Source organism: Nomascus leucogenys, chromosome 5, assembly GCF_006542625.1.
Source record: "Nomascus leucogenys isolate Asia chromosome 5, Asia_NLE_v1, whole genome shotgun sequence".
NCBI lineage: Eukaryota > Metazoa > Chordata > Mammalia > Primates > Hylobatidae > Nomascus > Nomascus leucogenys.
Genome location: NC_044385.1, coordinates 38912109 through 38938800, shown reverse-complemented (window position 1 = coordinate 38938800; position 26692 = coordinate 38912109). Strand labels below are relative to the sequence as shown.

The window sequence follows — 26692 nt, the reverse complement described above, 5'->3', positions numbered from 1 at the left end:
ATGGGCCCCATTTAACCTAGAAAAGGCTGGGATTACCTGTAGTTAAAGATTTCTCCAGAACTCTCAATATTAATTAGTAAAATTGGCACATATCACATGATACAAAGATGAAGCAGCACTTCAGCAAAGCTCTGAGGACAGAAATAACTGAATTATATGGCTCATTCAAATCAAAATGAAAAACAAGCCACACACTATAAAGAATGAAGAGATGAATCCTTGTAAACATGTCCAGTTTTACTGGAAAAATTCAGAACATTGAATATTAATTGCCCTAAAAGGATTTTACAACATCCACAACTATGGATGGCATCACTGGATTCAGGCTTCCAGCACTGGACATAATGCACATTGTTGGTGGAAACCCCTATGGTTTGTTTACAAAAGGAAATTTCCTCTTCTTTCTCCTAAAATGAAGTAGTATTGGTGTGAATGTTCCCATTTCCTGCTTTTATAATCTCCCTTATTCCATCCATGGGAGAAGGAATCACTTAGCTGGATCCCTGAGACTTAAAAGATTGTATGATAGTATCCATGAGGCCATGTTAAGTGGGAAGTGGGGCCACAGTCCTGAAGTGGAGTCCACGAAGGCTTGGCATGTATCTCTGTGATGGTTTGAATGTCCCCTTCAAAACTCATATTGATATGAAAAAAAGTTCAACATCACTGGTCATTAGAGAAATGCATGTACTCATCCTGTTTTATTGCTGCATAGCATTCCATGGTGTATATGTGTCACATTTTCTTAATTCAGTCTATCATTGATGGACATTTGGGTTGGTTCCAAGTCTTTGCTATTGTGAATAGTGCCCCAATAAAAATACGTGTACATGTGTCTTTATAGTAGCATGATGTATAATCCTTTGGGTATATACCCAGTAATGGAATTGCTGGGTCAAATGATATTTCTAGTTCTGGATCCTTGAAGAATTGCCACACTGTCTTCCACAATGGTTGAACTAGTTTATGCTCCGACCAACAATGTAAAAGTATTCCTATTTCTCCACATCCTCTCCAGCACCTGTTGTTTCCTGACTTTTTAATGATCGCCATTCTAACCGGTGTGAGTTGGTATCTCATTGGGGTTTGATTTGCATTTCTCTAATGACCAGTGATGATGAGCATGTTTTCATGTGTCTGTTGGCTGCATAAATGTCTTCTTTTGAGAAGTTTCTGTTCATATCCTTTGCCCACTTCTTGATGGGGTTGATTTTTTCTTGTAAACTTGTTTGAGTTGATTGTAAATTCTGGATATTAGCCCTTTGTCAGATGGGTAAATTGCAAAACTTTTCTCCCATTCTGTAGGTTGCCTGTTCACTCTGATGGTAGTTTCTTTTGCTGTGCAGAAGCTCTTTAGTTTAATGAGATCCCATTTGTCAATTTTGGCTTTTGTTGCCATCGCTTTTGGTGTTTTAGTCATGAAGTCCTTGCCCATGCCTATGTCCTGAATGATATTGCCTAGGTTTTCTTCTAGGGTTTTTATGGTTTTAGGTCTAACATTTAAGTCTTTAATCCATCTTGAATTAATTTTTATATAAGATGTAAGGAAGGGATCCACTTTCAGCTTTCTACATATGGCTAGCCAGTTTTCCCAGCACCATTTATTAAATAGGAAATCCTTTCCCCATTTCTTGTTTTTGTCAAGTTTGTCAAAGATCAGATGGTTGTAGATGTGTGGTATTATTTCTGAGGACTCTGTTCTGTTCCACTGGTATATATCTCTGTTTTGGTACCAGTACCATGCTGTTTTGGTTCCTGTAGCCTTGTAGTACAGTTTGAAGTCAGGTAGCGTGATGCCTCCAGCTTTGTACTTTTTGCTTAGGATTGTCTTGGCAATGTGAGCTCTTTTTTGGTTCCATATGAACTTTAAAGTAGTTTTTTTCAGTTCTGTGAAGAAAGTCATTGGTAGCTTGATGGGAATGGCATGGAATCTATAAATTACCTTGGGCAGTATGGCCATTTTCATGATATTGATTCTTCCTATCCATGAGCATGGAATGTTCTTCCATTTGTTTGTATCCTCTTTTATTTCATTGAACAGTGGTTTGTAGTTCTCCTTGAAGAGGTACTTCATATCCTTTGTTAGTTGGATTCCTAGGTATTTTATTCTCTGTGTAGCAATTGTGAATGGGAGTTCACTCATGATTTGGCTCTGTCTGTCTGTTACTGGTGTATAGGAATGCTTGTGATTTTTGCACATTGATTTGGTATCCTGAGACTTTGCTGAAGTTGCTTATTAGCTAGGGAGATTTTGGTCTGAGACAATGGAGTTTTCTAAATATACAATCATGTCATCTGCAAACAGGGACAATTTGACTTCCTCTTTTCCTAATTGAATACCCTTTATTTCTTTCTCTTGCCTGATTGCCCTGGCCAGAACTTCCAACACTATGTGGAATAGGAGTGAAGAGAGAGGGCGTCCCTGTCCAGTGCCAGTTTTCAAAGGGAATGCTTCCAGTTTTTGCCCATTCAGTATGATATTGGCTGTGGGCCTGTCATAAATAGCTCTTATTATTTTGAGATATGTTCCATCAATACCTAGTTTATTGAGTTTTTAGCATTAAGTACTGCTGAATTTTGTCAAAGGCCTTTTCTGCATCTATTGAGATAATCAAGTGGTTTTTGTCTTTGGTCCTGTTTATGTGATGGATTATGTTTATTGATTTGCATATGTGGAACCAGCCTTGCATCCCAGGGATGAAGCCAACTTGATCATGGTGGACAGACTTTTTGATGTGCTGCTGGATTCGGTTTGCCAGTATTTTATTGGGGACTTCTGCATCGATGCTCATCAGGGATATTGATCTAAAATTCTTTTTTGTTGTGCTTCCGCCAGGCATTGGTATCAGGATGATGCTGGCCTCATAAAATGAGTTAGGGGGGATTCCCTCTTTTTCTATTTATTGGAATAGTTTCAGAAGGAATGGTACCAGCTCCTCTTTGTACCCTCTGGTGAAGTCGGCTGTGAATCTGTCTGGTCCTGGACGTTTTTTGGTTGGTAGGCTATTAAATATTGTCTCAATTTCAGAGCCTGTTATTGGTCTATTCAGGGATTCAACTTCTTCCTGGTTTAGTCTTGGGAAGGTGTATGTGTCCAGGAATTTATCCATTTCTTCTAGATTTTCTAGTTTGTTTGCATGGAGGTGTTTATAGTGTTCTCTGATGGTAGTTTGTATTTCTGTGGGATTGGTGGTGATATCGCCTATATTATTTTTTATTGCATCTATTTGATTCTTCTCTCTTTTCTTCTTTATTACTCTTGCTAGCAGTCTATCAATTTTGTTGATCTTTTCAAAAAAAACAGCTCCTAGATTCATTGATTTTTGGAAGTTTTTTTTTTGTGTGTGTATCTCTATCTCCTTCAGTTCTGCTCTGATCCTAGTTATTTATTGCCTTCTGTTCAGTTTTGAATTTGTTTGCTCCTGCTTCTCTAGTTATTTTAATTGTGATGTTAGGGTGTTGAATTTAGATCTTTCCTGCTTTCCCTTGTGGGCATTTAGTGCTATAAGTTTCCCTCTACACACTGCTTTAAATGTGTCCCAGAGATTCTGGTACGTTGTGTGTTTGTTCTCATTGGTTTCAAAGAACATCTTTATTTCCGCCTTCATTTTGTTACTTACCCAGTAGTCATTCAGGAACAGGTTGTTCAGTTTCCACGTAGTTGTGCGGTTTTGAGTGAGTTTCTTAATCCTGAGTTCTAATTTGATTGTGCTGTGGTCTGAAAGACAGTTTGTTGTGATTTCTGTTCTTTTATATTTGCTGAGGATTGCTTTACTTCCAACTATGTGGTCAATTTTCGAATAAGTGCAATGTGGTGCTCAGAAAACGTATTTTCTGTTGATTTTGGGTGGAGAGTTCTGTAGACGTCTATTAGGTCCGCTTGGTGCAGAGCTGAATTCAAGTCCTGGGTATCCTTGTTAAGCTTCTGTCTTGTTGATCTGTGTAATATTGACAGTGGGGTGTTAAAGTCTCCCATTATTATTGTGTGGGAGTCTAAATCTCTTTGTAGGTCTCTAAGGATTTGCTTTATGAATCTGGGTGCTCCTGTATTGGGTGCATATATATTTAGGACAGTTAGCTCTTCTTGTTGAATTGATCCCTTTACCATTATGTAATGGCCTTCTTTGTCTCTTTTGATCTTTGTTGGTTTAAAGTCTGTTTTATCAGAGACAAGGATTGCAACCCTTGCCTTATTTTGTTTTCCATTTGCTTGGTAGATCTTCCTCCATCGTTTATTTTGAGCCTATGTGTGTCTCTGCATGCAAGATGGGTCTCCTGAATACAGCACACTGATGGGTCTTAACTCTTTATCATATTTGCCAGTCTGTGTCTTTTAATTGGGGCATTTAGCCCATTTACATTTAAGATTAATATTGTTATGTGTGAATTTCATTATGATATTAGCTGCTTATTTTGCCCAATAGCTGATGCAGTTTCTTCCTAGCATCGATGGTCTTTACAATTTGGCATATTTTTGCAGTGGCTGGTACTGGTTGTTCCTTTCCATGTGTAGTGCTTCCTTCAGGAGCTCTTGTAAGGCAGGCCTGGTGGTGACAAAACCTCTCCGCATTTGCTTGTCTGTAAAGTATTTTATTTCTCCTTCAGTTATGAAGCTTAGTTTGGCTGGATATGAAATTCTGCGCTGAAAATTCTTTTCTTTAAGAATGTTGAATATCGGCCCCCACTCTTTTCTGGCTGGTAGAGTTTCTGCTGAGAGATCTGCTGTTAGTCTGATGGGCTTTCCTTTGTGGGTAACGTGACCTTTCTCTCTGGCTTCCCTTAACATTTTTTCCTTCATTTCAACCTTGGTGAATCTGACAATTACGTGTCTTGGGGTTGCTCTTCTTGAGGAGTATCTTTGTGGTGTTATCTGTATTTCCTGAATTTGAATGTTGGCCTTCCTAGGTTAGGGAAGTTCTCCTGGATAATATCCTGAAATGTGTTTTCCAGCTTGTTTCTATTCTCCCCTTCACTTTCAGGTACACCAATCAAATGTAGATTTGGTCTTTTCACATAGTCCCACATTTCTTGGAGGCTTTGTTTGCTTCTTTTTACTCTTTTTTCTCTAAACTTCTCTTCTTGCTTTATTTCATTCATTTATCTTCAATCACTGATACCCTTTCTTCCACTTGATTGAATTGGCTATTGAAGCTTGGGAACATGTCACGTAGTTCTCGTGCCATGGTTTTCAGCTCCATCAGGTCATTTAAGGTCTTCTCTACACTGTTTATTCTAGTTAGCTATTCATCTAATCTTTTTTCAAGGTTTTTAGCTTCCCTGCGATGGGGTTGAATATCCTCCTTTAGCTCAGAGAAGTTTGTTATTACCAACCTTCTGAAGCCTACTTCTGTCAACTCGTCAAAGTCATTCTCCATCCAGCTTTGTTCCGTAGCTGGCAGGGAGCTGCGATCCTTTGGAGGAGAAGAGGCACTCTGGTTTTTGGAATTTTCAGCTTTTCTGCTCTGGTTTCTCTCCATCTTTATACTTTTATCTGCCTCTGGTCTTTGATGATGGTTTTGGTGTGGATGTCCTTTTTGTTGATGTTGATGCTATTCCTTTCTATTTGTTAGTTTTTCTTCTAACAGTCAGGTTCCTCAGCTGCAGGTCTATTGGAATTTGCTGCAGGTCCACTCCAGACACTGTTTGCCTGGGTGTCACCAGCAGAGGCTGCAGAACAGCAAATACTGCAGAACAGCAAATATTGCTGCCTGATCCTTCCTCTGGAAGCTTCATCCCAGAGGGGCACCCAGCTGTATGACGTATCAGTTGGCCCCTACTGGGAGGTGTCTCCTATTTAGGCTACACGGGGGTCAGGGACCCACTTGAGGAGGCAGTCTGTCCAGTTCTCAGAGATCACTGTGCTGGGAGAACCACTGCTCTTTTCAGAGCTGTCAGACAGGAACGTTTAAGACTGCAGAGGTTTCTGCTGCCTTTTGTTCAGTTATACCATGCCCCCAGTGGTGGGGTCTACAGAGGCAAGCAGGCCTAGATAAGCTGCAGTGGGCTACACACAGTTCGAGCTTCCGAGCTGCTCTGTTTACCTACTCAAGCCTCATTAATGGTGGAAGCCCCTCCCCTGGCCTCACTGCCACCTCACAGTTTGATCTTGGACTGCTGCGCTAGCAGTGAGAGTAAGGCTCCATGGGCATGGGACCCGTCGAGCCGGGCACAGGATATAATCTCCTGGTGTGCCATTTGCTAAGACTATTGGAAAAGCCCAGTATTTGGGCAGCAGTGTCCCAATTTTCTAGATACAGTCTGTCATGGCTTCCCTTGTCTAGGAAAGGGAAATCTCCCCCACCCCTTGTGCTTCCTGGGTCGAGGAAACTCATTTCAAAAGCAGCCTCCCTCCTCTCAAGAAACTGTCTCCTGACCTTTAACTTCATTTCTGCCTCTGACTTGACACTTACTAACTTCCTGGACTTGGAATTTACATTTGTTCTTTGCCTGGCTTCCCTGGTCCCAAATAAAGGAATGATTTATAAGCTAATACACTGAATCCCTTTATATGACAAACCCTGTTAGTAATGCAAATAATCACTCTATAATTCAGCCATGTTGCGCACACAAATTTTCATAAACTGGGCTACCCCAATAGTAGAACAAAGAGATTTTCCCAAGAATTAAAAAGGCAACCGCAGCATGCTGAAATGGCACCTGGATAATCAATTAGAACAGGTGGGATGTTGCTTATCTTCCTAAGGTCCTTTCTCCCTGCTGATCTCTTCCTTCCTGGTTTTTTTTTTTTTTTTTTTTTTTTTTTTTTTTGATAGATGTTTAGGATTAGATAGGTAACTGGGGAATTATTCATGTGAAACTAAAGGTCAAACTTTATTGACACAGATCAGTTTGTTGGATCATTTTATTGAACACAGATCATTTTATCAGTAGGGCTATATAATCTCCTACCCAAAATCTGTGTTTTGTTTTCCTCCATCAATTCTGAACATTAAGTCAACTTTTGCAGTTTCAACTGTAAAGAAATTTCTATTCAATTGTAAAGAAATTTCGACTATATTCTTTTGATGCACAAAACTATTTTTCCTTACTTTGTATAATGTTCCCAAACCAAGGCATCCAAATACCTCCTTGAAAGAAGGCATTAGGTAGTAACATTTTAGCTTTAGAAACTTGCATGTTGTTACTTAAAACCCTGTAAATTTTTTCTCCTGTCCTTGAAATGTACCATATAAATATTGCATTTGATCCTTAACTTACACTTCATAAATAATTCATTTTAAAAATATTCCTCCATAAGACCATCAGTTGCTGAGGTGTTCGGTTTTCGGGGAAAGCATTTATTTACTGCATGGGCCCAGGAAGCCTGGTAAAGGCTTGGCTAAAAGCTCCACATGGAGCAAATTATGGTAATTGTATTACTGCTCAAATCCAGGACGCTCAATGCTCAAATCTGCTAAAAGGTTTTACACTATATTGCCCACATCTTGACGGGCAATGAGGCCACTGGAAATGTTTAACACTTCATAGTGAGGCTTCTGAGATTCATTTTTCATAGTTCCAAGAATTGCTAAGGAATGTCTAGAGGTAGCTTCCAGAGGAGTTTCTGAAAGTCATAACTGAGAATAAACAGCCTCTTAAATATCTTCTACTTTGGGTTCAGACTGAAACTACAAGCTCAAGTCCCCAGAAGTGAAAATCAAAGGAAACATCACACAATTAATTTTGATAAATGGGTAAGTTCTAATTCACGTACAGCAATATTCTGCTTAATGATATGTCTCCTTAGGACATCCATTAAAAATCCATTAACTTAACAGGGAAAAAATCTAATAAAGTTACTCTGGAAATTTTCTGCTAGATTTAACATTATGGACTTCTAATGAATATTTCTTGTAGATACTGCTACGTTAGCAGAGCTAATATACTAATTAAACATGTGTCATGTGTGAGGCAGGAAAGAGGAGCAGAAAAATATAAAAATAATCAGAAAATCAGAGTTGAAGTTGTACCCAATTGCCAAAGATAATGTTAAAATCAGTAAATATCATTACAGATTTTTAAAGGAAAGAGTGCCAACCTCCTAGTACCAAGCATCTCAATATTTTAATCAAAAAGTCACTGAGATATGAAACTATGCCATGCCCTGTGCTAGGACAGGAAATACAAAGGTAAATAAGTGAAAATCCTTATGTCAAAGAGCTCACCGTCTAGTGAGGAATCAAGACACATATACAAGTAATCAATATATACGCTAATAAAGCTACGTTTAACATACCATGGGAATATTCAGCAAAAAACAACTAATTTTTTGGAGAGCATATACATTTTACAAATCACTTAAACCATTAGGTAACTGAAGCTGAAATTTGTGTTCCAGTAAAATATTAGTTCCTTCTAGGTCCTCCCACTGGGAGAATTTCGATCCTGACTTACCATTTATTGATTCCATGCCTGGTTAGGCAAGGTTACTAATCTCTCTGATTCTCATCTGTAAACATGCAACAGTGCTTTTGTCAGTAGTTATGAGAAATATATAAAACAAGGTACATACAAGCACAGAGAAATGTGCTTGGGACATAGAAGATGTACTTTACTACCCACATAAAAGGCCTTAGTCTGAGACTGTACAGCCTTCGTTAGGAGCCACTGACTCGTTCCAGTTTCTGTTTTTTTCTAGATTTTCTAATTTTGATCTTTTTAGCTTTATTTTTTGCCTGTTCACAGCCTTGCATTGTCCTGTGAACCTAATTTGTAAAATTATTTTCATAGTACTGACTGGAAGCAGTCCATACACAGCCCCTTGAGTATGCTATTCCCAAGGTGCTCCTTGCAAGTATCTTCCTCGGTCTAGCCCAATTATTTTTATTTTTTTTCCCTCAAGACAGACTGCTGCTCTGTCTGTTGCCCAGGCTGCAGTGCAGTGGCACAATCTCAGCTCACTGCAACCTCCTCCGCCTCCCAGGCTCAAGCAATCCTCCCACCTCAGCCTCCGGAGTAGCTGACACTACAGACACGTGCCACCAGGCCAGGCTAACATTTGTATTTTTCTTGTAGAAATGGGGTTTTGCCATGTTGCCCAGACTGGTCCCAAACTCCTGGGCTCAAGCAATCTGCCTGCCTCAGCTCCCAAAGTGCTGGGATTACAGGCGTGAGCCACCACGCCCAGCACAATTTCTGATTCTATATTTCAATGCAGATTTTCATAGCATGTATCTCCACTCAGTTCATATAAATCTTAAGGCAAGAGCCTACTAGTCATGGCCTACCCATCATAATTAACTCATTTGTCTTGGAAAAAGTGAACTTCATTCCTGTATTTTCATGCATACAAAAACAAGAAACATACAAACCACAATAACAACAAACCCATCAAGATCCTCCAATGCACATAATCACTCTACAGATGTTTTGTTCTTTTACCTATTTTGCTGTAATTATCTGCAACAAAGTCTTCCAAACCAATCATTTTCCAGAAACTGTCGTCCCAACCTTTCTCTGCTGAATATGTCCACTTACACACCAGGGAGCAGAGAGACCTAAGAAAATAGAAGAGATATAGAACTGATCATATGAGTGAGGCTTCCTTTATATTTTGCAAAATACCCGTCTAGGTTCTGCAGAGGTATTAAAGAAGTGGAATAAGCCAATGTAGATAATGACACATCCCTGCTTAGGTAAAAAGTCTCCACGGATACCTGTTAATTATGGACAGTACCTTCCTTCACTTTCAAAAGTCTCAGCCCTGGCTGGGCACAGTGGCGTACACCTGTAATCCCAGCACTTTGGGAGGCCGAGGCAGGCAGATAACTTAAGGTCAGGAGTTGGAGACCAGCCTGGCCAACATGGTCAAACCCCGTCGCTACTAAAAATACAAAATTAGCCAGGCATGGTGGTGGATGCCTCTAGTCCCAGCTACTTGGGAGGCTGAGGCAGGAGAATCGCTTGAACCCAGGAGGCAGAGGTTGCAGTGAGCCAAGATCGTGCCACTGCACTCCAGCCTGGACAACACGGTGAGACTCTGTCTCAAAAAAAAAAAAAAAAAGTCTCAGTCCTTTATTTGGGTCCTGATTAAACAATCTGTATATGAATATATGTATTTACATCTATGTTTATATGACATTTGTGAGATAATTAGAAATTACAACCTTGCTATTTGATAAAAATTTTATTATGAAATTTTAGATATGATATTGGTAGTTGTGGTTATGTTAACAAAAGGCTCCTTATCATTTATAGATACATACTGAAAATGTTTGTATAAGATATATGGTATCTGGAATGTGCTTTAAGTAACATGAGAAGGAGAAGTAAATGGCATGTAGCTAAGGGCAGGATTGGTCATGGGTGGTTGTTGGGACCGAGTGATGGGTTCATGGGTGTTAATTATATTACTCTCACTATATGTTCAAAAGTTTCTATGATAAAAAAAAAGTTCTTAAAGTGTCTGGTGGAGATAATAACTGATATGGTCATCCCAGTCTAAAGCAATATTTAATAGGAGAAAGACTTGAATGCTAGATGCTTTCCTTTCCAGCTACATTTCTCATCAATTTACCCTTAATATTCTATAGTCTAACAATAAAAAGTTACTTGCAGTTCTCTGAAGAAAGTCATGTTCTAACATACTTCAGTGCCTTTGCCCTACCCCTATCTGTTGGGAAAACTCATCCCAGCTTCTTTACCACGATAATTCAAACTCTTACTTTAGCCTAGGCTGAGATTCCAGTTCTGGGTTAGGCACTCTCCTCTTCTGATTTCCCAGAGCATGGAATATGTCTTCTACCATAGCCCTTATCATGCTGGGTAAGTAACTGCTTCTTCATGTTGCTCCCCTATGGTCTTACTGCCTTATAATCTGTTCTCCAAATTGTGCCCAGGGCAAACTTTATAAAATAAAATATTTTATGTCAATCTCCGATTAAGGTCCTTCAATTGCTACCCACTAACTTCAGGACAAAGTCCAATGCATAGCAGGGCTTAAAGAATCCTTTGTGATATGACTGTGTCCATCTCCACAGTCACTCCGTTCTGGCCATCCCCACCCTTGCCTTCTCATTCTGCAATAGTGAATTATTTGGAGTTTGCTATAGTGAGCCTTGATTTCCCATTTTCCTGTGTACTGAACCCTTTTGCTTCATTCTTCCTGGAACAGTCATCCCCATTATGCATCTAACTCTTAGTTAGCCTTCATGACTCAGCTCAGATTGTCCTTTTTCAGGAAGCCCCAATGAAGGGCAGACTGAGTGAAAAGCTTCTTCTCCAAGTTCCAATCTGGACATACCTTTATCTTAATTTACCATAGTAACTGTCTTTGCCCATTCATTTCACCATCTCTCCCACTAAACCAGCAACTCTGTCAGCACAGAATCAGCCTTACTTTTCTCTGTATCACAAATACCTCATTCACATTCAGGATTATGACAAGCCACAATGAATACTGACTGAATGGAAACTTTAAAGAATGAATCGTTTGTCCATTACATGGTAGGTAAATGGTAAACCTGGAAGCTCATGCAATTTTAAAAATAACCCAAAACCTATCTCACAAGGACAATAGTCTAGATGTATCTCAATTCAGTCATTCACATAGATTCATGCATTCACTCACTCTCTCAATAAATGTTTAGTATTCAGTTACTACGATCCTGGCACTATACTAGGATCCAGGAAACCAGTGGTATGCAAAATATCTAGTCTTTTGCTGTCACAGAAGCTGAAAGTTTAATTGGGGAGACAGAAATTGATCAAATAATCACAACTAAAATCATATACTAACAAATAGCCATAAATACTCTGAAGGAAGTAGAGGGAGAAATGAAAGCTTTTAGCGGAAGAACCTGACATAATCTGGTGGGAGATGGGGAGGAAATATCAAGGAGGGGTCCACAGAGGAGGTAGCACTGAGTGAGGCTTAAATGTCTTTTGAAAGCCAACAAATGTCACTTATCATTAATGATTTTTTTACATGTGGCACAGATCACAGAACACATTGAGCTATGCTAAGTGGCATAAATATACTGAAGGAATGTGAGCACTTGTAGAAACATGCTAAATTACTCACCTTTTTTTAAGCAACATACATTGTTAATAAGTGGAGAAGGCGGCCCACCTATGTAACATGTTCTGAAGAGTATACAATACGCTAACTCCTCCTGGCATATGACACCTGAAATTCCAACTTTTGGGGAGGTATGATAGCTCCCTGGCAAGAGTAATATTAGGGAGCAAAACCCAGTATAGAAGGATTGTTTCCAATGATCCAATCACATAGGGTAACTCCTCAGTCCCCAGATGTCCCCATTCTTATCTGTAGAGCACTGTGCCTCTACTTGGACTTTTCCTTCCATCTTAATGGATTATTATTACTCCTTTCACCTATCTTTGCCTGCTTGGTAAACTCCAAGTTGTCCTTATGGTCCAGTTCCAATGTCAGCTCCTCTGTGAAAGTTTCTCTACTACCTCCAAGCTAAACTCGTGGCTCTCTCTCTTGAGGTACCATTGTAAGTTTAAAATATTGCACTGTATTTCTCAACAGCTGATAAAGGTTGAGTTCATGGTCCTATGTCTTCATCTCTCCACATACCCACACTCTTTGCCATGTAACTTTGTAGTACTGCACCCTCCTCCTCCTGTCCCCCACACTGTAGGCAGGGCTTCCTTTCCTACCTCTGATTCTGATTCCTTACCTCTGACTTCTGATTCTGTCACATGACTGAATTTAGCCAAAATAAGGAAGCAGAAGTAACTGCATGCCAGTTCCAAGTCTAAGCCTCAAGAGATTCTATGTGTTTCTGCTTGTTCTCTTGCACCTCTGGCACTGCCATGAGATCACTCTAGGCTAGTCCACTGGTCCCGTGAGGAGGATAAGAGAAACATGGAGCAGGTCAATAGCCAGCTGAGCTCAATCTGGATCAGACACCCCCAGGTTATCTTGGATCAATGTGGATTAGTCAGTCAAGACTCCAGTGAGTGAGTCCAACTGAGACCAGAAGGATCACCTAGCACAGCACAGCCTAAATGAGCTGTCCATGAGTCAAATAAATGAATACTGTATTAAACTAACAAGCATTGGTTGTGGTTCATAATACAGCAATAGTTTAAAAACTCAACACTTCACAGCATATCTAAGTTTTTCCAAGCAGATTTTTTCCCCAATAAAGGGAAAGTTAGGGATGTCTTGGTCTTTACAAGAAGTTAAAATAAGAGAGTATGCGTGGAGTGAAGATGACTACAGAAGTTTTATGGCTACAGATGCCTCTGGCAACTCCCTCCTTTATCAGGATTATTCAAACAATATTAGGGTCCAATTCATTGAGTTTCTTTAAATCAAACTGATGAGTAATATGGATGTGCTATTAAGCAGCAGAACTGGTAAAGTTTAGTGAGTACAACTGAAGCCACAGGTACTCCAAAACTCTCCAGGAGAGAGAGAAAACATAGGACTTTGTTTATATTGTTAGTGGGTAAAGGCAAGGTACTAGTAGCGGAACAAAGGGCTTACCCCTCCCTGAGTCTTCTATTAAGACCAGTTTTGACATTTCCTGAAGTGTTTTAGCAACTTGCCCTCTTTGGATAACTATTCACCTTTAGGCAAGCTGTACCTACTAGTCACCCCCACCCAAAGGTTTGTAAAATTAGAATTAGAGACAGGGGCCTTACAGAGTCAGGGCTACACTGGCAGTCCGAGTTGCTTCTAAGATTGGCAGCTAGAGAGGTGTGCTGCTTCCACCAAGGGTGCTCTAAGAGGAAAGAAGGGGCCACTTGCTATTGGCCTGTTGGGTGACTGCCAGCCCAAGTGCCAGGGCAGGAACTGCTGTACCTTTCACTGCTTTCAGACTTGTTAATGCAGAATAGATACTAAAAACCTATATGAAAGTCAAAATAGCATTTATCAATAAGTAGGCAAAACAAAAACATTAACTAACTTAATGGCAGTAGTTCACCTGAGAGACCACATAGAACATCTATAAGAGGCAAGTCCCACAGAAGTAGAAATGATGAAAAATATGGTAGAATATTTTAATGACGAAAACAATGAGAAATCAGAAGAATGCAAAAAATTCTTTCTGGAAGTATAAACACTGATTTTAAGTTTAAAATTTCCACAGAAGAACTAAAAAATCACTGACACTAAGGAAAATCAAATTAATGCTCTGGAAGACCAAGTAAATGAAATACGTTACTACAAGTAGCAAAGATACAAAGAGATTGACATAACGATGGAAGAGATAAGAGGCTTGGAGGACAGATTCCAGAAGCCTAACGTGAAAATAACAGAAATTCCAGAACAGATTTTTTGTTTTTTAGGAGACAGAAAAGGAATAAAAAAAAAGAAAAGAACAGATGAGGGAGATATTATAATTAAATGAATACAGTGCTAGGTATTTTATTATACTGAACTGAAGTAAGATTTAAGCCCATAGATTAAAAGTCTCATTAAGTCCAGGAAGTAAATTCAGGAAACACTTGAACTTCAAGAGTAAACAGAAAATTATACAAGCTTCCAGACAGAAAGAATAGGTTACTTACAAAGGATTAATCCTAGCTAAGAGAATTCTCATCTACAACTCTGGAATGTAGAAGACACTGGAATAATGTACAAACTATTACGAGAAACTGATTAAAGAATTCTGTACCCAGACAAAATATTATTTAGCTGCAAGGGGCAAAAAAAACATTTTCAACACACAAGGATTCAAAAAGTAAACTTCTCATAAGCACTCTCTGAGGACAAGACTTGAGAAAGAGTATAACCAAATAACAATTGATTCAGAGCAGCTTTCTCAATATGGTGGAAATCAAAGACTAGAGGAACGAGTAGACACTGAGATCCTCTCTCACTCTCCGTGTGTGTCTCTTTCATGTATGTATGTATATATATGTATGTATGTGCATAATATACTTAAACATATACATATATGCATAAAAATATATGCATATACATATTTAAATCTAAGTGGATAATAATAATGTAAGTGGGAATCTATAATATTGAGTGTTCTTAAAATACAATAGGCCTGCTATTCTACAAAAAGAAAAAACAAACAACAACAACAAAAAAAACTTAGTAACAGTCTGGAACTGAAAATAAACATTAAGTAAGCAAACATTAAGTAAGAGTCTAGAGAAGGGGTACACAGAAAACGTTCCTTGAAATACATATACATGTTTGGGCAGAACATAAGTTTATTGTTGGTTGTAAGGAATGAGAATGTAACCACTAGTAGAAACAAAAAACTTAGTAGAACTCTCAAAGTAACAAGGAATAAAAGGGAATAAAGAAAAAATTAACAAGCCAGTGAAACCAATAAACCACACAAAACAAAAAGGAAAGGGAATGGGGAGTGATGTAATATAAATAGAAAACAAAATAAGATGGAACAAATAAGGTCAATTATCTCAGTATTTCATCAAATGTGAATGGGCTGAATTCCACAACCAGTTAAAAGATAAGATTAATCATACTGTGGTTAAAATTAAGCTATACCTTGTTTATAATTCAGATTTTTTAAAATGTGATAGTTTTCTTTCAAAAACAAATGCACATTGTGCACATGTACCCTAAAACCTAAAGTACAATAATAAAAAATTAAAAAACAAACAAAAAAAACAAAAAAATTTTTAGTGACAATATAAGTATCAAAGTAGAATCAAGATCAAAAATATTAAACAAGGAAAAGAAGAATATTTCATAATGACAAAATGCTCAATCCAAGAAAACTACCATTCATAATATTTTATGAACCAAACAATGTAGTATGAAATATATGAAACAAGAGCTTCTAAAATGTAAAAAGCATTTGAAAAAAGACAATTCTATTTAAAGATGTTATTGTACTTTCAGAATGTGAAGAGACATGTAAACTATAAGAGTAATAATAGCTATTATTATTACTACTGGGGAATTAAAGTGTATTAATACAAGCAACAAACTCAATTCTGTATACTCATATAGAAGGAGGGACAAGGAGAGTATTTTATAATTCATGAAGAAACTACATGGGTTAAAGATACCAAATGGAAGTGTGAACCCACACAAAGGAATGAAGAGTATCAGAACTACTAAATATGTGAGTAAATATAAGAGCCATAAATTTTTCCTTTTTAAATTTCTTTAAAAAAATTGACTTTAAATCTTTATACAATCCAATGCATTAACAAATCATATGAGAATAATAGCACAAATCACAGGAAGATAAGAAAGTGTATTATATATAATGAGGCATCAAAATTATTTTAAGGTCGACTGTGATAAGTAAAAGATGCATATTAGAAACTGGCAAGAGGTAAAACTTTTTGGAGATAAAATGGAATACTAACAAATATTTAAGTAATCTGGAGAAGACAGGAAAAGGGAATAATTATATAGAATATATGGAACACAGAAAAAGAAAATAGATTAAAAGCCAACCACTAAATGTAAATGACCTAAAATCTCCAATGCGAAGGCAGAGATAATAAAGCTGAATAAAAATAAAACCCAACTATATGGAGTTTAAAAGAAACATTTCACTTTTTAGAGAAGAGCTCACTCCGTTGCACAGGCTGGAGTGCAGTGGCATGCTGAGAACTGACTGCAGCCTTTAACTCCTGAGCTTAAGGAATCCTGCCACCTGAGCCTCCTGAGTAGCTGAGACTATAAGCACACACCACCATGCCCAGATTACCTTTTCTTATTTTATTTTTTAGAGATGGGGGTCTTGCTATGTTGCTGAGGCTGGTCTCTACCTACTGGCCTCAAGCAATCATCCTGCCTTAGTTTCGTGAGTAGCTGGGGTTACAGGTGTGAGGTGAGTTGCAGTGCCTGGATAAAAATGAAACAAAACAAAACAAACAAAAAATACTTATTTTCAATATAAAAATGCAAGATAAATTAAAGAGTAAAAAGATGCAAAAATATGGCATGCAGGCTGGGTGTGGTGGCTCATGCCTGTAATCCCAGCACTTTGGGAGGCTGAGAAGGGGGATCACAAGGTCAGGAGTTCAAGGCTGGCCTGACCGACATGGTGAAACCCCATCTCTACTAAAAATACAAAAAAAATTAGTTGGGCGTGGTGGTGTGTGCCTGTAATCAGCTACTCAGGAGGCTGAGACAGGAGAATTGCTTGAACCCGGAAGGCGGAGGTTGCAGTGAGCCGAGATTGTGCCATTGCACTCCTGGTTTTGCCTACCTCACATTCCTCCCATCACCTACTGCCCAAGACACAAATGCATGCCAGATCTCTAGGAGATCTTCTTTCCTATTTCAAAAAGTTTTTAAAACAAAAAGAGGCTTCTGATTAAAGATGCCAGATTGACTACACATGTTGACCTCTGCACCCTTTAAAAATTCCAACAAAATGGTTGTACAAGAATGTTTCAAAGAGGCAAAAACCCACAATGAGAACAGGATAGAAGATGACAGCATCGAAAATCTAAAAGCCAAAAACCTTGGTAGTAGTAACTCTCTTGGTAGACTTGAGAAAGGTAAAACCTAAATAGCAGCAGGAAAAACCCAGAAGCAAAAATGATTACCCTACAGAGACCCAAAAAGTTCAGGAGGTGGTGGCGCTCACCACCCCTGAAAGTGAGGGTAAAAGTGAGGATAAAAACAGCAGGATGGTACAAAAAGTATGTTTAGGAAGTAATTAGATCCCATGCGACCTCAGTATTAGCAACCAGGGTACTACTTCTCCCATAGTACGGAAGAAGAGTACTAAGGTCCAATGTATTAGTCCATTTTCACACTGCTGATAAAGACATACCTGAGACTGGGTAATTTATAAAGAAAAAGAGGTTTAATAAACTCATATTTCCACGTGGCTGGGGAGGCCTCACCGTCATGGTGGAAGGTAAAAGGCACATCTTATACGGCAGCAGACAAGAGAGAAGGAGAACCAAGTGAAAGGGGTTTCCCCCTTATAAAACCATCTGATCTTGTGAGACTTATTCACTACCATAAGCACAGTAGGAGGAGAAACAGCCCCCTTGATTCAATTATCTCCTACTAGGTCCCTCCCATAACACATGGGAATTACCGGAGCTACAATTCAAGATGAGATTTGGGTGGGGACACAGCCAAGCCATATCATCCACCCTCAGAGAGGGTGTGGTAAAAGGCCCAGGTAAGGATAGAGTATCTTGACAAAAACAGACCGATTCAGTATCTGCTTTTTTGCAGGCCAGCCCTCAAGCTCCTTTCCCCGACTCAGCTCCCAGAGCTTTGGCTGCTAGGTTCACACCCTGAATATTTATTTTTGGGGAATCTGACCAGAAAAAAGAAAAGATATAAGGCTAATCGGGAGAGCAGAGGGTATAGAAAAAATAGCCCAGCCACATAACTCTAACCTCAGGAGGATTAAAAGGAGGGAATGTAAGTAAAGCTAATATAAGTAAAGCTACTATAATCAGCACCTTTATTTTCATCATCTTTATTTTCAATCAGAAAATAGTTACTGAAGGTATTTCCCTCTATATACATATCAGAGTTTTCCTAGGCAGGTAGGAGCCTCCAGACTCTATCAGAAACAAAGTGAAAGGGTCACCAAAATCCCAGCCAGAGACCATGAAGTAGCCTCAGCACAAACAAGAAGAACTTTTTATTCTCCTGCTTTTATTCAGAGCAAGGCGCATATCAAAAGCATATGCCTGCTGAGTTCCAGGGGCCTGATCATTCTCATGCATTTCTCCACCAAGATTTTATAAAAATGAAGCCGGCACTGCTGCATTATTTATACGCAGCTCACTGTACTGACATTGCCAGGCCCCAACTTTCAAGGGAAACCTTTTGTTCTCTGCTTAGGGAAGGCTGAACCTGGAGAGTCTCAATCGAACTAGCTAGTGAAGAACAGAATAATTAGAGCTGAGAGTGGGGATAAATTACCAAGATATTCCTGGCTGCAGCCTTCGGTACATCACAGGCCTCTGATGGCTCTGTTTTTCCAAGCCATGCAACAGACTGAATTACCAGCCCTGAAGATACAACTCGTGGGGAGATAAAATGACTCAGATTGGATTGCTAATTATATCAACAAAGAGACCAAGAAGGCCTTAATTTCTGAAGAAATACCACTGCACCAATCGGAGCAGCTTCTGTTAAAGAGCTGTCAGATTTCAGGCCTGTTACTATTGGCTCTGTACTTCATCAAGACTTGCTGACAGGCCCGTGACAGGCCAAAATAATATATGCAATGATGCAACACAGGGCAATATTAAATTGCTTTTTTGGTCAGACTTGCCAATAACATGATTCAAACGTGGCCATGACAATATGGGGAGCATGAAAGAACTGAATAAATAATCGAGTTGAGGGAATTTTCCCATGCCACCAAAAGAAAGAGATCTAAGAGTCAGAAAACAAAAGATCTTAAAGTTGCCACCAAAATATTCCAAGATCGCAATGAAGCCCCTGGATTCACAGATTTGGATCTGTCCCCTAAAAAATAAGGATGGTACTAATTAGAGGCAATATGAGAGAAAGGAGGAAAGTAAACAAGTGACAGCTTATTTAGTGCCTATTATATGCCAGGCATTACGCATAGAAATTTTATGTGGGTTACTGAATATCACGACAAACTTGTGAGGATACTATTATTAGTATTTCCATTTCACGGAAGAGAATACTGAGGCTCAGAAGTTAAGTCATTGGAGGTTGTATCATTAGGAAAGAGCAGGACAGAAGTTCCAAACCTGCCCTGATCAATTAGAAGTCCACGCTTGTTAACTACATGCTTATTCAGGCCCACTCAGGGAAAGATATTTACAAAACATTACAAAGTCTGGTTACTCCAAGTGAAAATGTACAGTAATTTTGACGTATTTAATTTCTCGTGTTTATCTTGTCTGTTATCTCCTTTTTTTAATAAAGGAAAAATATGAAAATAAAACAGATGGAAGAGCTCAAGAAACACAGAGCTGTAGAAAGCAAAGAGTTAGCTGCCTTAGGTTTGCTGTGAGGATGTTCTGGTAAAAAAGGGTTTTCGGGAGATGCGTGCCATAGGCAAGGACATGGACAACAACGAGATGTTCTCTCAAGTTGGGAAAATGAAGTCTGGTTTTGAGAGTTCAGCTGTAAAGTCAATCCATAATGAGCAAGAGTAAAATATCCAAAATTATCAAAACAAAACAATAGCTTCCAGAACATTCAGAGCTCACAGGAACCATACTGAAGGCATTTAGATGGTTAAAGAAAGAATGTGTCAAGAGGATGATTAGGCTGCAGGAGACTAGAAAAAGAGGAAGAAGCAGGAGTGGAAGCAGAGGCAAGTGCCAGAGCAGGGAGGAAGAGGATTGCGCCAGGTGGAAAGAACTGCATGTGCCCAGGGCTGGAAGTGAGGCAGCAAGTGGCCACACCCATCTCAGCCACAGCCTTGCTGTGCATACCTCAGAAGCTGAGTGTTGCCCCGGCATGAAGAAAAGGAGCAAAAGAGCCATTTATTTCCCTCCTCCCTCTTTCTCTCCCTCCTTCCAAAAATATTTATTAGGCTCTTACTATGTACCAGGCACAGATATTATCTCTTCCTTCATGGAGCTTAGAGTCTAGTAAAAGAGAAAAATCCATGAAGAGCTCACTCTAATAATTACTATGAAGGGTAAGTATAATGAAGAAATATTATAGGGTGTCCATAGAGCTTATGGTATCAAAGGACATGTAAAAAGATAGGGAGAGATCTGTTAAAGGATACACAATTACAGCTAGATAAGGAGAAATAAACTCTGTTCTATACCAGCGGTCCCCAGCCTTTTGGGCACCAGGACCCAGTTCTGTAGATGACAACTTTTCCATGGGTGGGGGGTTGCAAGGAGGAAGGTTCCGGGATGAAACTGTGCCGCCTCAGATCATCAGGCATTAGATTCTCATAAGGAGTGTACAACTTAGATCCCTTTCATGTGCAGTTCACAATAGGGTTCCCGTTCCTTTGAAGAGCTAATGCCACTGCTGATCTGACAGGAGGTGATGCTCAGGTGGTAATGCTCACTAGCCCACCGCCCACCTCCTGCTGTGCAGCCAGATTCCTAACAGGCTGCAGACCAGTACCTGTATAATACATTACTGTTAACCCTAGTCATCCTACAGTGGTATAGAACCCCATGGGGTTGGGGAGCCCTGTTCTATACCACTGTAAGATGACTACAGTTAACAATAATGTATTATACAGTTTCTAATCACTAGAAAGCGGATATTAAACATTCCCAAACAAAGAAATGAAAAAGGCTTGAGATGGATATGCTAATTAATCTGATCACTATGCATTATATGTATGGAAACTTCGTTATGTACCCCCATGAATATGTACAATTATTATTTGTCAATTAAAAATAAAGTTTAAATGTTAAAAAAAGAATCTCTACTTTGCCTTACATTCCTTCATTAAGGGAGCAAAGACCCGGGGTCAAGAGTTTCCATCAAGCATCTGTCTACTCCTACAGTTTTTAATGGCAAACCTTGTGGCTAGAGGCCATTAAAATGGGGCTGCCTTGTGATGGTAATATCTTCAGACCCCCAGCCCTTGGGTTTGCTCCTGCCTTTCCCCTAGCCTCTTCTCCATTCTAGTAATGTTGGGTTTCTCACTCAATTATTTCAGGCTTATTATTCTGGCTTCTTGGACCTGAGGCTTGATCTCAGCCTTTGCCTCTGGCCATCTGAAGACTCATTATTGGACCACTCTCTAGTTCTTCTGAACCCCTTTGCTTCACAGTCCCATGCCCTGGTGCCGGCTTCCTCTGCAAGGTCTACCCTAGGGTATATATGAGGTTATTGGTACCAAGACCTATTCCCAATCATAACTATTTCCCAGTGTCACTCAGAAGAGATAGAAAACATACATACCTATCTCAGTCTGACTCAGATAGGAAAACATTTCTAAACATTTTACAAGCTCCAATATTAAAATACCTCTTCCAGTGTCAACTCATTTTGGCCTATCCAATTACGGGACAACACAGTGTGTATCAATAAGGACAGTGGTGTCTATATAATCCTTATCTTCCAACATTCTTCAGTCCTAATGGCATTCCTGACTTGCCATTTGTTAGGTTCAGTACTGAGCTGACCTAAAGTTATCTAAAGTGTGCATAATCGGTAAGCCTGGGATCTAGTGCTACTGGCAAGAAATAAGTGAAAAATAGCAAAGCTATTCTAAAGCCACTAGTTGGGGGGTGGGGAGCAAGGAAAAGCAAGTTATCATATTAATATATGGTCATCCAAGGCTGCTCTGCCTTAAAGAGATAATGTACGATTCCTGGCAAAGGATGAAAGAGAGCAGACTGAAATAGTGTCTGCCAATTGGCCTAGTGCATTTCAATTCTTTTTGGCTATCAGGGCCCTTTATGATTAATTCTGGCCTCTGGAGCATCTAAAAAATCATCTTAACTTGAGAATATTCTTCAATATAAATAAGCACATGAACAAATTATAAAACAAATATTTCCTTGATAAGCTGGGATTATCTCTACAAATTCTCAGTAATAACTGTACTATGCTGTAGTGTAGCACAGTACCTAGCAAGCTGTGGTCACTCAACAAATATTCTTTATCTTTTATGAGACTCTGACAACTCTAAGAAGTACTGAAAAGCATTATCATTTCCCTCATACTAAAAATCCTAAACTGCTCTCCTTGATTTTGCTCAGTGATACCATCTGCAGATATTTGATACTTCAACCCCCTGAGAATATTTAGCAGATCTTATGACTCTAGTCTTCTTTTTCTATCAATTTTGGTTTAGGATCTAGAAATGATGCCACTCTTTTCCCATAGTGCAAAATACAAAAGTGTTGGAAGAATTCTTTCCCTCTTCCTATTCCTGTCTTTGTCAGGCCACTGTGCTCTACGTGGCTATGACTGTCATCATGACAATGGCCATAAGTGAAGGGCACCATGGTGATGCTCTTCTCAGATATGATGTCAACTGTCCCATCACCCAAGGAATGGCCTACTCACATACCTCTCAGAGCTGAGAATTTTAACATGAACAGTAACCCTTTGACACAAAGCAGAAAGAGTCAGATTAAGATTTTCCACACAAGACAAAGAGGTAAAAACATTAAAAGGAAGTTGGTGAAGTAGAAGTATAGACCTGAAGATTTCATAGCTTTCAAGATGTCCTGTCTCTAAGGAAGGACAGGAAAAGAGGGAAAGGAAACAGAAATGGAAAACAAAAACAAAAACGAAAACAAACAGGAAAATGGCCTTAAAATTAGGTTTCAATATCTTTCAGGGATCAAGATGCAGAAACCGGCAGAAACAATACATCAGCTCTTCAGAAGGAGGATACATTCAGACTTGTTATTAAGGTAAAAAACATGACAATTTTGTGACTTAGCCATTTAAGAAGTTCTTGTATATATTATCTGGCCTCAAGGGATTAACAGTCTGTCAGGGGAAGAGAGCACCATATTATTTAGCTAATATGGGTAGAGCTAGAGTTGGAACCCAAACAATTAGCTGCAGAGTCCATGCCTTTAACAACTATACAAACTGCCTCTAGAAACATACCCTCTGCATGATTGGTGAATTTCATGAGTGAAATACAAGATATTTAAGAGGAACAACAGGAGAAGAGGGCAACTCTACCTGGGAATATTAAGGAAGCTTCACTTAGGAGTAGCAGCTTGAATTGTGAGTCCTGAAATACAAGTAGGAGTTCACCAGGTAGACAAAGGTTGTAGAGGATACATTTCAGGCAGTGGACCAAGGCATTCAGTTCAAGCATAATCCTGCCTCCAGATGTGAAATGGAATAACTGATCTCCTAAAGACTCTTCCAGATTTTTAGATTTTAGTGCTGCTATGAAGAAGGCATTACAGAGTACAGTTTGGATCAGACACGGTGAAGCCATCATTCACTAGTGAGTAAGATATCCTCCTTGATCTTCATTTTCTTCATCTGTTAAGAAGGGTAATAGTAGTAATTATCTCATAAATTCATTAAAAGGTTAAGTGCTAGGTTAATTCATATAGCACATGCCCAATAAAAAGCAGCTGTTCTTGTTACTATTGTTTTCCTCAGCATCAACATCATCATCATCTCTTAGCTACTTCTGAGAAAGAAAATATAATAAAGAAATGTTCAAATGAAAACCCACTTTAAGACACTGCTAAGAATACTACAGGGAACTGAGATGGGTTGTCAGCTAATTTGATAGCCATTATCCCAACTAAATGAAATAATGGCATAAGCAACCCAGTTCAGCCTGCTCAAGTCAACATAAAATTGAGTTAAGAATCAAATTCTTGGTTCTTATCTTGAATTTGCAAACCAATATTGGGCCCAAACTGTGCCCTCCTGCACAGTTAGAAGCAAAACCACTTAGAATGCTCTAGCCATTCATGGAGAGATTCACTGATTCCCAAACACAATTCTGCCAGCACTCAGCATGGCACTGCAGAAAGATAGAGGTGAGTACTAGGTCTTCTCCCTTGATTAGCTCAGAGGGTAGATGGGAAAATAGACATGGAGGAAATGCAAAAAGTATTGTAAGAAAGTTTTAAATGTGGGTACATATATAAAGCTTTATGGGAGCACAAAAGGCTACAGAAATTAACTCTGTGGAGGTTCTGAGAACTTCAATAAACGAATACCAGAGAAAAACGCAAAATGTCCTTAAAGTGTGCATCCTGAGGAACCCAGGATAGAGTACTTAAGTTTTCCCTTGTTTGCCTGTTCTCTGGCTGAAACAAACTCAAGAGTGTCTTGAATGGGTCACGCTTCCATTCACTTCTGTACTTGGTAACGCACTCCTGAAACACCTTCACCTTTCTTAACCTTGGTAAATCCTAATCACCTTCTGGTGTCAATTCCTCTGGGAATTCATCCAAAGGTGTGTTATTTGCCCCTCCACTGTGCCTTAATTGCTTCCTATCATAGCATTTATTGCATTATGATCACCTGCTAAATTAGTTCTCTCTCCCATACTACACTGCACACTAGATGCAAGGATGGTACATTCTACATTTTAGTCTTCCTAGTAAGGAGGACACATGGTAGATGTTTAATATTTACTGAATCAATAGTTATCACTGATGTCTTCTTTGACCTACTACCACATACGTAAATATCTATTTTATTTTTGCATAGGAAGACTACTTTGAGTGTTGAACTGAAGCTCTACCTTTGCAACTTAGCCTATAAGTTTAGTTTTTAAATGAGTTCATATTAAAAACAAACAAAGCCACCCACAAACAAAAGAGATCAGAGGCCCCTACTCAAATGTAAATCAATATGCTTGCTAAACTAAATGAAGAAAGGAAGCTGCCTGCTTGCTATCCTCTTTAATTTGCAAGAAGGAGCTTTGTGGGGTTTCTTAAATATGAAAAGATAAAAGTGCACTTGGAGTGTACATGTTCCTTTTTTATCTCCTTTAGAATTACCATGTGTTTTTCTAATTGAGAGCACTCTTAGGGCTTATTTAAAAACCAGATATGAGGGGGAAAAAATGGCCTAAATTCAATCTAATTCTCTTGTGTATCATTTCTGTTTTTTTTTTTTTTGAACCTTGCAAAGCAGTTTATAAAAAATAAATTATGTCTTATAAATTAAGCAACTGGAGAAACTGAGATGGGAATGGTTGATGGCAGGCTTTAAAAGATACCACCACATATCATTTGAGGTCACAGTATTCCAGTCACCCACCAGCCTGGCTGGATCGACTAGTTTTAATGGTGTGAGACATATTTCTCAGTACATCTAAAATCAACGATCACTTACTAATCATACCCAGTCCAAGTTTTTTTAGGCAAAAGACCGTAAGTTGAGAGAGTAGTATTCAATGGTTTGGAAATATAGAACAAAAAGGAATGTCAGATGGAAGGGAGAATTATGCCTAGGGAAGAGAAGGATACGGAATAATGGAATAACCATCTTTAGGAAGAGAAACATTTTCAGTTAAAAGCAGCTGCTTTTCATTTTTTTGAAAGCAATAAGCATAAATTTCAGTAAGAGAGGGTTTCGATTATCTGAGGAAAAGCTGCCTAACTTGTAGGGCTAGAAGACATGATGATGTTGAATGGGAAAAGATGACAGTCTTCTTTAGAAGGATCTTTAAGGAAAGGAGAGTTCCATCATTTTAAGGTGGCTGGGGAGCTGTCTGGCATTAAGAGAAAGGAACGGATTACACAGATGATTTCTGGTGTTTTTATTAGTATTGTTGTTACTCTGGCTCAATGATTCTGTGATTCATTTCATTTACTATAAAGCCAACGTCTTCAATCTCAACAAAAGCACAGTATTAAAGAATAATGTTTCTGGGAATTTCAAATTCATGAAAATAGTTGTTTCTAACTTATGGTCTTGTTTAAATGAAAACACACAAGTTCTCTTTTAAATTTCAATTAATTAAAATCTATTGAGTGGCTATGAGGTGCAAATTCCGTGCAAGGTGTCAGGCACACGGAGATAAGATATAGTCCCATTCAGTATGCTGGAGGAGAGAAAATGAGCCCATCCATTACTGCAGTGTAGCTGAAATATATTAAGTAACACTAAAGAATTACAAACTGCCATGAAGTGACAAAGAATTAAGAGTCAACATCCAGTTGGGCTGTCAAGTGCAAGGAAAAATAGAGGGGGAGAGTAGATTATGAAGTAGATATAAAAAATTCATAAGATGGTAAACATTATAAACATTATAGACAAAGATGCAGAACCGTGGATATTTAAATCATGCGTTGGAACAGAGACTGGCCTCATCCAGAACAAAGCTAGATGTACTGAGGAAATAAGAAAACTTGAAAGTTGTTTTGGGTCATGCAA

At 38.9% G+C, this 26692-nt stretch overlaps 1 protein-coding gene across 3 annotated transcripts in view; it reads right to left on the bottom strand.

Moving 5' to 3' along the window:
• The window catches only part of FGGY (FGGY carbohydrate kinase domain containing), a 445679-nt gene that overhangs the window by 283819 nt on the left and 135168 nt on the right, over positions 1-26692 (bottom strand). For all 3 annotated transcript variants that reach the window (XM_030812917.1, XM_003265147.4, XM_030812918.1), the window contains exon 6: positions 9382-9497. In XM_030812917.1, the coding sequence (XP_030668777.1) occupies positions 9382-9497 (116 nt within the window). The remainder of the gene's footprint in view (positions 1-9381; positions 9498-26692) is intronic.